Raw genomic sequence first — 13,242 nt, 5'->3', positions numbered from 1 at the left:
GGTGAATCAGTGAAATACTTCCTGGATAACCTGGATCGCATCGGTCAGCTGGTAAGAAACCTCCTCCTTCTGACCAGAGAGCTCCTAGAGACAAGGAGAGCCTGAGTGTGCTGTGATTAATGGGGTTTGCTTGGGTTTTTTGGTTTGTTTATGAAATAATAACGCATTAAATTCAGTGTTCTTTCTGTAGAAACAGTAAACTCAAACTCCAGCTTTCTGAAACTGAAGTTTACCATTTGTTTAATCTTTTTTGACAGATAACAAATGGAAATTGTATTTGTGCACGTATTTTATCAGGCTTCTGTGCAGTCTCTAGATCTCATTCCCTTTTCCTGATGTTCTGATGGCTGCTGCTACTTAAGGTAGCAGAATGAAACCTTAGCAAAATAAAAACCATTCCTAGCTCTTGTAGGATTCAAAATCTGTAATGAAAACATCTGTCAGGACACTTAGAGGAGAAAGAAGGGAGATAATTTTCCTAAACAGTAACAATGATAAGGTTCTGAGGAAGAAAATTCTCTACTCTAGTAGATTGGGCCACAGACTGTGGTAGAATCTGCTGCTGTACTTGCTGGTCATAGAGTGTGAACCTGGAAGAAGAGTTTCCACTAAAGCTTTCAAGATGGTTCTTGTAAGAGTAATGAACTGTGGAAAAGCTAGATTTTTTTTTAAAAAACTCCTTTCATTGATGATTTGATCTGCTTTATTGAAGACTACCTAAGTGGCAGTAACACTGTAGCTAAGAATTTCATGATGACAAAATGCACTTCAACTTTAAACGAAGAGGCTTGACGGATGAAAGTGTGAAGTAGTGAATTAGTCTTTTATTTTTTGTTCTCATACATCTCAGGATCTTCTGTAGCTGTTCACCAAAGTGTTGAGCTAAATGGTCAACAGGCCATAAAGTTGAGTATTCATTCTTCATCTGATAATTGTTAAATTTAAAAGCAGCTCCTGGTGATTTTACCCATCCCTTCAGTATTCAGGCATTAGCCAGAATTTTTGATGGACTTTTTCTGACACTTCTCTCCTTTCTTTTGCAGAATTATTTCCCCAGCAAGCAAGATATTTTGCTGGCCAGAAAAGCCACGAAGGGGATAGTAGAGCATGATTTCATCATTAAAAAAATTCCTTTCAAGATGGTGGATGTAGGGGGACAGAGATCTCAGCGTCAGAAGTGGTTCCAGTGCTTTGATGGAATAACTTCAATTTTGTTCATGGTCTCCTCCAGTGAATACGACCAGGTCCTCATGGAAGACAGGCGCACAAACAGACTCGTGGAGTCCATGAATATCTTTGAGACAATAGTCAATAACAAGCTTTTCTTTAACGTTTCCATTATCCTATTCCTCAACAAGATGGACCTTCTCGTGGAGAAGGTAAAGACTGTCAGCATTAAGAAGTATTTCTCGGACTTCAAGGGCGACCCTCACCGTCTGGAGGACGTGCAGCGTTACCTGGTGCAGTGCTTCGACAGGAAGAGGCGGAACCGCAGCAAGCCCCTCTTCCACCACTTCACCACGGCCATTGACACGGAGAACATCCGCTTCGTGTTCCACGCCGTCAAGGACACCATCCTGCAGGAGAACCTCAAGGACATCATGCTGCAGTGAAGGAGAGCGGCCCCTGCTCTGTTGAAATTTCGCTGGAGGGTTCGATCGAAGTTTTTGTCCTTTCTTTATGGCCCTTGCATGCGGCGTAGGACCCATGCGAATTCCTTGGCTCAGGAATGCTGTACACTAGCCAGTCCAAACAGAGGAGCTATAGGCCGGAGAGTCGTGTTGATGTTAGCTACTGAATCATTTGGACTAAAACACTACTGAAACCTGGCCGTGGTAGGTTCTGTACCGAGTTTGGAACGCTGAATGACACAACCACCGTCTGCCTTCTTCAAGAACAGAAATTTCTGACAAACCATGGATGGAAGACATGTTTCAAATGAATGCGCTCATTTTTCAGAGACACTAATTGTACAAACTGCCTTTTTTTTTTTTTTTTTTTTTTGTAGTTTGGAGGTGCTGAATCGATCAAACTAATCTAAACATGATGAGATTGGCAGCTGTATTGGAGAATGTTAATGGAAGTTCCATTCTTAACCCTTAGGAGTGTAACCAGGTCTTGTGTGTGTATTCAGCTTTGCCAGGGGTCTGGAATCCACCTCCCAAGGTGGATGCACAGGACTTGTCTTGAAGGTTTTACATGAGTCTCCTGAGGCAGAAATCTAGAACTGTGTAAGGAAACTCATGTTGGAGTAAATGGGATGGGGACTTGAGGCCTCGCTGATTCGGAGAAGGGTTTATTTTGCACTATGCTTGGAGGGTGTTACATCATGGGAAAACTGATTTCCTCGGTGCAGCAGCCTGTGCTGGAGCACCCAGCCATGTATCTGCACAGCGGTTGCTCAAGGGAGATGTGCTCCATGGCCAGCTGGCACTGTCCTCACACCCACAGTGGGCAGCATTTGTGAAGGTTCAGTATCTCACGTGACAGGGCTTCATCTGTACTCAAAAGTTTGGAAGCTGATTAAACTCTTTAAGCAAAGGTTTTGGTAGCACAGCAGCTGCTTGATTAGTTCCCAACAGCTGACCTTGTAGGAAGACTGAACACCCTGGAGATCCCAGCTTTCCAGCTGCACTGATGTATTTGGACAGCAAGACCTTGCTGTAAAATTAGCCTTTAATGTGTGTCTTAATGGGATCTTTAGCCTGTAGTGATGCACATGGAACTCAGAGCACAGTCAGGTTTGGAGTCGCCCCTTTTGGGCAGTGGTTTTGGTGTAAAATGGCAAGAGGCTGTGAAGAATTTGGATGTGAACTCCAAATTTCCTTGTGCTCTCAGTCTCTGCCAGGTGCCTTTTCTGTGTACAGACATTGGATCTTTTCTACTGCAGTACTGAAGATATTGTAGTGCTGGCCTTTAGGTAACTCAAACATAGTTTGCTGTGCAATTTTTGTCATTTTTATCCAAGAATAAAACCTGAAGGGCCGTTTTTACCCATAAAAAGTCAGCAGATTCCCTGGAGTTCTTATCCCCTTTGAGCCTGTAATGGCATGTCAAAACAAGCAAAGTTTTACTTCAGCTGGTAATCCCACGGGAAATGTGGTCAAAGAAAAGTCCTGTTCCGTTGTCCTTTCATGTTAATTTGGATAAAATCTGGAATCTTTCTTCCCCTCTGAAGCTTGCAGATGTTCATATCAGTATTTTTGTGTAGCTTCCTGATGTAGCTGCCTCCTGGCTTTCCTTATGCGGGCTCCAGAGTGGAAAAGCTGTGGCTGTTTCAGTGCCTGTAACGGGCACAGGATCGACCTAAGAAGCAACTGAGAAGTTGCAGATGGGAAAATCTAACTTAAATTTCAGCAAACTTAAACAGGAATTAGCTTCCTTGTTACAAGTCTTATTTTGCCAGGACCAACTCTGTCTTTTAAATATTTATTAATTTTTAGCCTTGAAGAAGAAGAATGTTACGTGACTAATATTCAGATGGGGAAAAATATTAAGATTATTACATTTGAAAAGGAAAATGTTTCACCATGGCATGATGCAAACAAGTTTACTCATCACATAAGGTTGGTTTCTCTGAGCTCATTTGTTTGGCTGAAGACTAAGGCTGCTTTCAAAGCTTTCAGATGTTTTCTGAGTTCTTGGTAGTGGTTTTCACTTCACACAAGACACTGGGAAAGAGGAGGCAGTTGTGAGCTCACCTGACTTCTAGGCTGACTTGACTTTAGTTCTTAGTTTGCTGTGAGCTTTATTCTTTCACTGAATTTTCCAGATGAGTTAATATTATGCTTATTTTCTCAAATTAGTTAAACATTCCCTTTCAACTGTATTTTTTCTCAAGAATTACCTCAGTTGGGTGTCTGAATCTACTGTAGTTTTACCTGGGAGGCATAGCATGGAATTTCCGTTCTGTTTTTCTCTTGACACTCATCCATGGTTTTGTATCCTTAGTCACCTTATGGATTTACCCTCAACAGAGCTAATGATGCAACTTATATTTTAAGTAAATTAAAATCTGCACCTGGAAGAGAAACAGCATGAGAGATCTCACACTGAGCTCTCAAGCTGCCTTTTTTTTTTGTTGTCTTTTTGTATGATATGGCTGTTTTGCACACTAAATCAGTTTTGGGGAACCAGTTTGCCCACCCTGGGCCCATTCTTGCCTTTCTTGTTTTAATTGATGAAATGAGCCCGAGTGTGGGGCTGCAGCTGCAGGTGAAAATCCAGGTTTTGGCTCTGTGTGCTCAGAGTTCTGTCAGGTCTGGATAGTGATGGATCACACCAGGAACCCCAGGTCACAAAACTCTCCTTGCAAAAGTCAAGCACTTCCAAGTTTGCAGAGGAGCTGGCTTGTGAGTAAAAAGGATGTGGGGGTCTTTTTTAACTGTCAGCTTTCTCTGCAAAATACTTGTCTTGCCACAGCTGAGGGGGCTTGGGGTTTTTGTCAAGGAAAGTTTTAGTGTAATAAAGCCAGAATATCGTGTTGTGGTAAATCAGTGAATTACTAAAGCAGAGCTTAGGTAGATGAGGTTGTTCACACTTCTAGGGACAGACCTGGTCGGTTGCTTAGTCCTTTCACCAGGAACAAATAGAAAACTTTTATTTTAAGTGACATCCTGGAGAACTTTGCAGGTAAACACAGCTGGAGAGAACATCTTTTTTTGTTAGTTTTATAGGCTTATTGTTCATTTGGCTGGTCAGGAAATGGGTCACAGGCAGGATGATGATCAGATGGAGACCTTGAACAAGTACTTCTTTTTTTTTTTTTTTTTTTTTTTTTTTTTTTTTTTTTTTAAGAAAAAAACAGCTTTCTGCTGTCCCTCCTCTGACACCCGGGGTCAGTGACAGAATATTGCAGCGGGGTTGTCTCTCCTGAGGACAAAGAGAGGAAACTCTCGCAGCCTGTGCTTGGGGCAGAGACTTACGTAAACCTGGAGTTTAAGTAGAAAGACTAAATGGGAGTCATTTTTCCAGCACTACTTTGTGTTTGTTGTCCTCAAAACAAGTGTTAAGCTAATAGAGTGTGTCAGTACCACTCCTGCAGATTGCAGTGCTGTCAGGCTCTGAGCAGTCCTTAGGTGCATTGCAAGGTGACTTGCTGGAGTTAAAAAGGATGAGTGGTTTTTTGGAAGTGACATATTCAATAGGCACTTGTCACTTTGAAGGAATGAAATAGTTCTTAATGTTGAAAATTAACTAATGGTTGTTATGGAATTGAAATTATGGGCCACTCAGTTCTACAACTCAAAGATGCTTTCAGTTTCAGGCAGAGAATGGATCTTATTTAATATGGCAGCCTAGATTATTTGACTTATTAACTTGATCATATATTTAACTTTTTAATTGCTGCTGTGTAAAACCTAGAACTAGGCATGTTACAGGAATGAAGCTCCTGAAGATGACCATTCCCAGGCCTGCTGAGGCAGGTGAAGCTGAGCTGCAGCCAAGCAGGCAGAGTAGAGAAAGTAATGGCAAATAAACTGTAGGGAAATGGAGTAGGAAGAGCTCATTTGTACATGGCACTGGAGACGAAAATATAATTCCCCTAGGACAGCTAAAGTGGCATTTGGTGTGAAAAGTGGTGCATTTGGAGTGTCCATCCTGTCCATGTGTTGCCCCTCATCCCCATGGCCTCATTCCCTCTGGGAATTCACCCATGCTGGGTTATTGTGATCTGCAGAGAAATGCAGAATTAAAGCAGTTAAAAGAACAGATGTGGTACCACTGAAGAAACCAGCAGCTTTCTTTAGTGACAGACAGCTGCCTTCTACAGAACAGCTTTTAGCAAACAGGTCCTCTGCTGCCTTTAGATGGCTGTCTTTGTATTAACTATGTTTTAACTTATATTAACTTATGTTTTGGAGTCTTTTCTATGTGTGTACTTCTTTATTTCTGGGGGAAAAAATCCTTTTGTGCATGGACCTAGAGGATTTCTCTAAAAGGCCCCTCTGATTTTCAAGCAGTGAGTTTTGACACCTGACTTAGCTTGGCTTCTGTCATCAAATTTTCAGGAGTACCTGCTGCATTGATGGATGATTTGATGTGTGCCAGCTTGAGAGACAAACACGATATGCAACACCTCCACACAGTGCAGTTTGTCATGTAAACCAAACACTGATCTCATGATGAGAACTGTAAGTTTAGCAGTACCCTCTTTGCTGTATTCTCTTTCTAGTATAAAATCACGTGGTGTAGTCAGGGGTTTAATATAGCACTGCCAACTCTTTACCTCATACTCTGTAATTCTGTAACACAAAGTGGTGGGTGGGGTGTTTCAGTAGCAACTATAAAACATCTGTGCCTACTTTTGTAAATGAGCTTTTAACAGATTTTTAGGGAGCATCCATTATGGATCAGGAGGACTGGCGTGGTCTGGGCCAGACTTGGCCTGAGTTAATGCTGACTCCACACACTTCTAGGTGAGGACTGTCTAGCCTAGTGAGGAATAATTGGTAATGCAAGACCTAGTGCTTTTTAATAATACCTGTTTTGTAATTAGCTGGGGTGATCTCTGCTTTGTGCTGTGACGTGGGCACTTCTTTGTTTTAACACTAATCTTTTTTTACATAGATGGAAATGAGTAAAGCCAGGAGATTTGGAGCTGAAACTGCCTCTCTGTTAACCAGGTGATGCTGCCTCTTTGCTCATCTTGGTGGTTGGGCAGTTCAGCTCAGTCCTTGACATTTTTATCTTGACAATGGCATTTGGAAAGCAGTGTTAAAGTTTGTGTGTTGATATGCTTGTGTTCTTACTGGGTGGGGAGTGTGGAGGTTCTAGATTGTCAGTGCTGGTGGTTCTGTGCCTGGCTTGAGGAGCTGTCCCAGCCCAGCTCTTGGCCTGTGACTGAAGGTTGGATCTTCTGTCTGGTGTGAAAATAGTCAGAGGGGGAAAAAGAGCAGCACTAAGGTCCAAGGTGGGCATTCTGGTTAAAAAAAAAAAAAAACAAAGCCAAAGTATGTTGGAGGGGAGCAGGAGAGGGGAGCTAGTGTCTAAACAGATGCCAAAAGCTGATGGTGAAGACTGTATTGATGTGAAATGCCATCTGCACTGACCCAAAAGCTTTGAGTGACTCCAGAGAGCCATTGGCTGTGAATTAAGAGCAGCAGGCTGGCAAGGCTGGCCCTGCCATTGTAAATCTCTCTCTTCCTCTGTTCATCACTGGGTGCTAAAACTCAATTTTGATAAAATATAGTATGCAGATCTCTGGCCAGACAGTGCATCTTTTACTCCTTCCTGACAGCTGCTTAAACTTTCTTCAAGACACCAGAGCACAAGAAGGTAAGAGGCTGTTTCCATTCTTTGAGTAACACCTACAACTGATGGAGAGCAACATTTTTTACTGAGTAGGACCTGAGAGAGCATCTTTTGAGGGAAGTGACAGGTTTTGAGTAGCACAACTTCTCTGCTGTTACTTGCCACTGATCTCTTTCTTGTGCAGGTGGTTGGGCACAAAGGCTGGGGAGATGGCAGGGAGCAGGGGGTGTGGGGGAGAAAGGATCTGCTGGGAGCTCACGAGGCTTGGGAAGGTGCTTGGTGGACTTAGGTGTGGAGAGGTGTGTTCAGAGTCCAGTTTGCATTGAAGCCATTAACCTCTGGAGGACAGGGAGTGTTTCTCCAGTTGTGTTGTCTGGAATGTGGAATGGGCTTGAATTGATGATACAGATTAAAAGGTTATTTCTGGAGACTTCACTGAACAACAGTGCTGGTGTTTCTCGCTCTAGTGAGGAGTTGTCTTGTTTGTGGAATCAATGTACAAAAACAAACAGACAGAACACCAGGTTATCTGACACGACCACATAGCTTAGGAAGCCAAGTGATGTTATCTTTTATTCTGCAATGTACTTGCTCTCTGGTGCCTATGCATTAACACACATACTATGCAATATCAGTCTTTTTTTAAACCAGTTCACTACATTGGGCAAGAAAGGCCTGAGTTTAGCCTTAATTTTCTTAACAATTCACAGGAAAGTACTTTAAAAACAGTGACAAACTAAAAGAAGGTGGAAAATGCATAAAATAAAAGCACAGTTCCAGACTGCTCACATAAGTGTCTTTCTAGCACCAAAACAGCATCTGTGATAGAAGCAGCTACTTGCTGTAATAGTTTCAACTTATGAAAACTGTGTACTAGATAAAATTATATTGTGATGTGTAAAAAGTGTATTTTATAGCTTTGGTGACTTAGTTTACTGTTTTGTATATATGAATTTTATAAATCTATTAAAACTTGACTTGTTATACTGTTCTTTATGGCTTTTATCTTTCAACAGAGTTTGAGGTGACTTTCTTTTATTTATTAATTTTTTTTTTGTGAGATAGTTGCCTTTTGAACAAACAGCAGCATGGACTGTATGGAAGTGCAGCTGTCATGCCATGAAATCTCAGTCTGTAACCTGTAGGTATCTCCCACTCCTCCAGTCCTGGGTGGAATCATTCTTCCTGAGTGTGTGCAGGAGCTCAGGCTGGTGACACATTAACCTGTGTGAAACTTGGAACTCGTTCATCTGTGCCATTCCCGGGGCTGGCTGGGCCATCAGCACTGGTGGGCAGTGGGGGGAGGCACAGCTGGAGTTTGCTGATGTATTTTGGGCTCAGCAAGGGAAGCATTGGGCCTGTTGAGATGGGAGCACCTGTTGGAGATTCCTCAGTGCTGTGTAGGATCTCATAGTAAATAGCCATGGGGCTGTGCCTGGCCTTTCCCAGGGCCAGGCCCCCGTCTGGGAGCACAGCAGAACCCTTGGAGGGTCACCAGTGTCCCTGTCACAGAGCATTGCCATCCTGTGCTTGCAGAGCTCAGCCTCCAGTCCTTGGGAGTGCCATTAACCTTACCTCACATTCCCTCACTTCCAAAGGTCACATCTGGCAGATTTTTGTGGCAAGTCTTGATTGTTTCTTGTGTAAACTATTAGTGCCGAGTCAATTCCACTGCCAGTGCACAACTTGAAACACTTCATGGAGCATTTTGGGTCCTTTCTACAAACAATTGGAAATGCAGCACTTCAGCTGCGTCAGGTCTTGGGAATGGCTGACTGTCCCTGGAGCTGCTGGGCACTTCCAGGTGAGATGTATTGCCAGTGTTCAGCATCTCTGCTGAACAGCAACTGCAAATTCAGTATGCTGTAGCAGAAGGTGCCCAGGTGTGATCATTGTAATCTGAAAAGCTCTCAGAACAGCAGCAGCTCCAGGGGATCTCTTTGGTGAGCTCTGTGGAGCAAAGTGGCCCTTTTGGGGCCCAGGTGTTGCTGTGAGATGCCCCTTTCCTAGCTCAGCTGTGCAGATGTTGCTCTATAAGAGCAGAGCTGCAGCAGTTGGTTCTGCAGATGGGTTTGTCTGTTCAGTGCCAGTGAGTGCTTGTGCCCCAGGGAGAGCCTAAACTCCATATATTATCTTGGAATTACCTTCCCAGAAGCAGCACAACTCCCTGTTCAGAACCAGACTATCTCTCCTGCAATTTCAGTAATCCAACACTGAAGATAAAAGGGAGAACATGTCTGTTTCCCCAGGGAGAGGCTGCTCTAAAATGCAAAGTATAGCTTGTAGTTTTGCTCAAGTGTACAAGGTGTAAGGTTTGGGGTGGTTATAGTAATATTAAAGTATTCATTAGAACCCTTTGAGGAGAGAAATCAAATAAATCCTTGTGGTTTCTAGCTCCAGCCTGGTATCTCATTATCCTTACAGACCTGGGAGGAAGTTTACTCAGTTACTAATCCCAAACTTCTTGCCACTCTTCCCAGGACTGACTGGCATCTTGTGAAGCTGTGTGATATTAAGGCAGGAAGAGTTAATTAGGACAAGTGCTCAGGGATTTTTACCAAAAGTATCTTTTCCTTAAAGCCTCAGGTTTGCACAGCAGAAGCAGGTTTCAGTGAGAAGTACCATTTTTAGGGGAGAGAGGTGGTCACAGCCACTGTTAAATCACAAAGTGCTGGATCATGGTAATGAAATGTTGTAGAAGGTTCTGCTTTCTCTCCCACCCTTGCAAGCTGTTGGAGGCAATTGCACCCCTAACTAGTAAAGAGCATGGAGTTTTTTGTTGTGTTGGGGTTTTTTTTTTCTCTCTGGACAGTGGCTTTGTCTCCCCTCTCCCTTCAGCTACAGCAAGTCCTTGTTTTCAGAGTAGGAGTGGAATGTTCTGCCTGTTTATTCTTGGGAGAAGATATTTGTCTTTATGAGCTCGTAAAGCTATTAAAAGACTGGTTTTTACTGTGTTCAGGATTAGACTTTAGAAGTTGCTTCAAAACAAGTGTCCTTGAGCTTGGGACAGAAAGGATGTGACTGAGCTGCTTTGGTGCTGCAGGTAGCCACAGGATGGCGTGGTTTAGGAGATGCTCTGAGCCAGAGGAGTCCCACATGGATCTGTGTTGAGCTTTAGGGGTTGTTACATGGAAACCAACAGCAGCTGCAGGAAGGAGGTGCTGGTTCTGCTGGGGGATCTCCTGAAGGTGGGTCAGCTGCAGGATTCATGGTCTGCCTGTCACCATGAGCTAGAGGAACACAAGCAGTGCCTTCCAGAGCTGCTTGCTTGGCCATGCCCAAGCAGCTTGGGGCAGGCTGCTGGCCCTGTGTCCCTCTGGGACCTGCTGTCCCTTCCCATCTGAGTGCCCCGTTCCTTCCCCTGCCTCTTTTCTGCCAAAGGCTCTCCAGGCTGTGGCTGAGGTGCTGCACAGGGAGCACCCAGGTCTCCTGCCCACTGCCTGCCATACAGAGGAACTATTCTGGACCTTCTGTAACCAACCCCAGTCCTGGCTGCTGCATTGCAAGTGACTTCTGCATGTTGGATTTATATATAGAGCACCCTACTCCTCCTTGCTGATGGTTGATCCACAGCTTGACCTTCTAAAGTGACTCCTAATTACCTCATCTGGATTTCTGTTTCACAGCTTACTCAGCAGCTTATTAGCTCCAAGTTATGTTCCCACACCTTTCTGAGTAGAAGGATCTCCCCAGGAACCTGCTGCTTAACATGCAGGAAAACTTATTTAGAGGCTTATCTTCAGTTTGGCCTTCTATTTATTCCTGTGCCAGCTGTTTTCTGCCCCCTGCAACTGTGGTACATGCAGAGAGAAGTAGGAACTGTGCCTTTGTGCTTTAGTTCTGGCTATAACCTTCATTTTCAGTGTAACCTTGCCCAGTGCTTTGTTCCCCTGTGACCCAGGCTTTCCAGTCCTTTCACTGGTGTGGGCTGGGGCAAAGTGCTGCTCACAGACCCTGTGCTTAACATGTCTTGACATGACCAAACCCTGCAGTGGAGTATTGCAGGGACTGTCTCCTCCAGCTGCTGAAGGACTTCCCAGTGTTTTCAGCCACTTTCTGCCTCTCACTGCAAAGCTGCCCCTTGCCTGTGGGCACTGCTGAGCTGCCCAGGTGAAGCTCTGAGTTGCCATCTCTTTTATGTCTTATCTGGAGCACTTGTGGACCAGCTGAGCAGGTAAGTGATGGTGTCAAGAATACCCGTTTGCAGTCACAAGAGCTCTCAGCAGAAATTCCTGCTCTCGCAGCAGCGCTAATGCACACCAAGTGTCACCAGGAGTCTCCACCTGTGACTCCTGCCCGCCCTTCTGTGCCACCCCACTCCTCTGCTGTCTTTGGAATTTTATGATGGAAAGCTGCCTCTGTTCCCGTAGGCAGGATTGTCATCCTGAGCTTCTTTCTGGAAAGTTTCTAAAGTTCAGCCTAATAACTCAGTACAGAATCAAGGAAGAGCAAACAAGGCTTGAAAAGAGAGTAATCTCTTGCTTCAAATAGTAAATGTGTTCAGGCAACAACTGAGCGAGTTCGGGGGCAGAAGTGGGATTACTAATTCAAGCAGGGTTTGTTTGGAAAGTTCCTGCTGCTGGGAAGAATGTCTTGGATGAGAACCCGTCACCTTTGTGGCTGCCAGGAGAGGGCGGCAGCCGCGGCTCTGCTGCTCCGCGCCCGCCCCGCTCCAGGCGCAGCCTGGAAAAATGTTTCCAGGAATTGCCGTCATCAGCCCCGATGCCAAACTGCCTTTCTCTCCCGGTATGAATCATGCGGATGTGAAACGCTTGTGTTTCCGGAATCCAGCTGGATTTACTGCAAGACCATCTTTGCTACTCACCTGCGTGTGTAAATCTCCGGCGTTTTTCCAGTGTCTCCCAGTTATGCTCCCGCTTCCTGCTGCAGAATCGCACTGATGGGGTGGAGGCTCAAAGTGCACAGGGCAAGTGCTCCGGAAAGCCAAAGCTGCTGCCTCCTCGGAGAGAAACATCCTCTCCTTTCTCCCAGCTGCACTGAATCTGATCCTACCTGCTGGTATTTTTAGACGGGAGAAATTTGGAGCTCAGCCACGTTACGTGAGCTGTGGGAGTGTTATCAGTGCTCAGGGCTGAAGGAGCAGGGATGGAGAGGGGTCAGCCTTCCCCTGAAGGAGCAGGGATGGAGAGGGGTCAGCCTTCCCCTGGCAGGAGCAAAGAACCCATCAGCCTCTTGAGCTCTGGCTATAAATAGCCAGGAGGAACGGAGAGAACAGCATGCCCTGGCCATGGGAAGGAAGGCTCTGCTCTCTGGGTGCCAGCACAGCACCCGGTCCTGCTCAGTGGGCAGAGGGAAGGCCCAGGGTGGTAACTTCCCAAGGCAGAAAGAGGAAAGCACCTGTGGTTCCCCCTTTTACATTAATAATCAACGAGTCTGTGAATGTTTCCAAAGGTTTCCTCTCCTATGCCAATGTACAGAGGATGTGGGTAGTTCCAGCTCACGCTCCAAGTCTGGCTTTGTTTGAACTGAGGCACCTCAGGAGATCTTTGAGAGTTTGCCAAGAGACAATCGTCAGGTTAACGCTGCTCTTTGGGGCAGCCGCGCTGCCAGGGATCCTTCTGCTTTACTCTGTGCCCATCTCCTCCATCTCCCCCAGCTCATAATGAGAGTCCATCAGCCTGGATTGTGCTCCTGTGCTCAGCACAGCCTCCAGCTGGTGGGGCAGCGAGCAGAGCACTGAGTGTTTGTGAGGGAGAGAGGAGAGGGAGAAATCTCATCTCTGCCTCTGACTGGCTAAGCAGAGAAGAGCTCTGTGTGGGGGAGCTGCCCTGGTTTCATTTGCATCTGTTTGTTCAGATGGCCCAAGCTCCTGTGTGAGCATGTTCAGTCTTTAGTGGGGGTCTGGCTGACCTCTTCCTGGCCAACTTCAGACCAAGAAAATAAAAGCACCTACATGGGATTTGAGGTGGGTGTGGACTGGTGGTGTCATTCAGACCAACACAGGAAAAACCCTTAGAGAAGAACTAA

At 45.2% G+C, this 13,242-nt stretch overlaps 1 protein-coding gene across 1 annotated transcript in view; it reads left to right on the top strand.

Annotated features, from left to right (window-relative positions):
- Window positions 1-8,245, top strand: part of GNA12 (G protein subunit alpha 12) — a 40,944-nt gene extending 32,699 nt beyond the window's left edge. The window contains exons 3-4 of the mRNA XM_068207100.1: window positions 1-51; window positions 1,044-8,245. Of these exons, the coding sequence (XP_068063201.1) occupies window positions 1-51; window positions 1,044-1,613 (621 nt within the window). The 3' untranslated portion in view covers window positions 1,614-8,245. The remainder of the gene's footprint in view (window positions 52-1,043) is intronic.
- Window positions 8,246-13,242: the final 4,997 nt, after the last annotated feature.

Source organism: Anomalospiza imberbis, chromosome 16 (assembly GCF_031753505.1).
Source record: "Anomalospiza imberbis isolate Cuckoo-Finch-1a 21T00152 chromosome 16, ASM3175350v1, whole genome shotgun sequence".
Classification (NCBI taxonomy): domain Eukaryota; kingdom Metazoa; phylum Chordata; class Aves; order Passeriformes; family Viduidae; genus Anomalospiza; species Anomalospiza imberbis.
The sequence above is the reverse complement of the archived record's forward strand: the minus strand, read 5'-3'. Positions and strand labels throughout refer to the sequence as shown.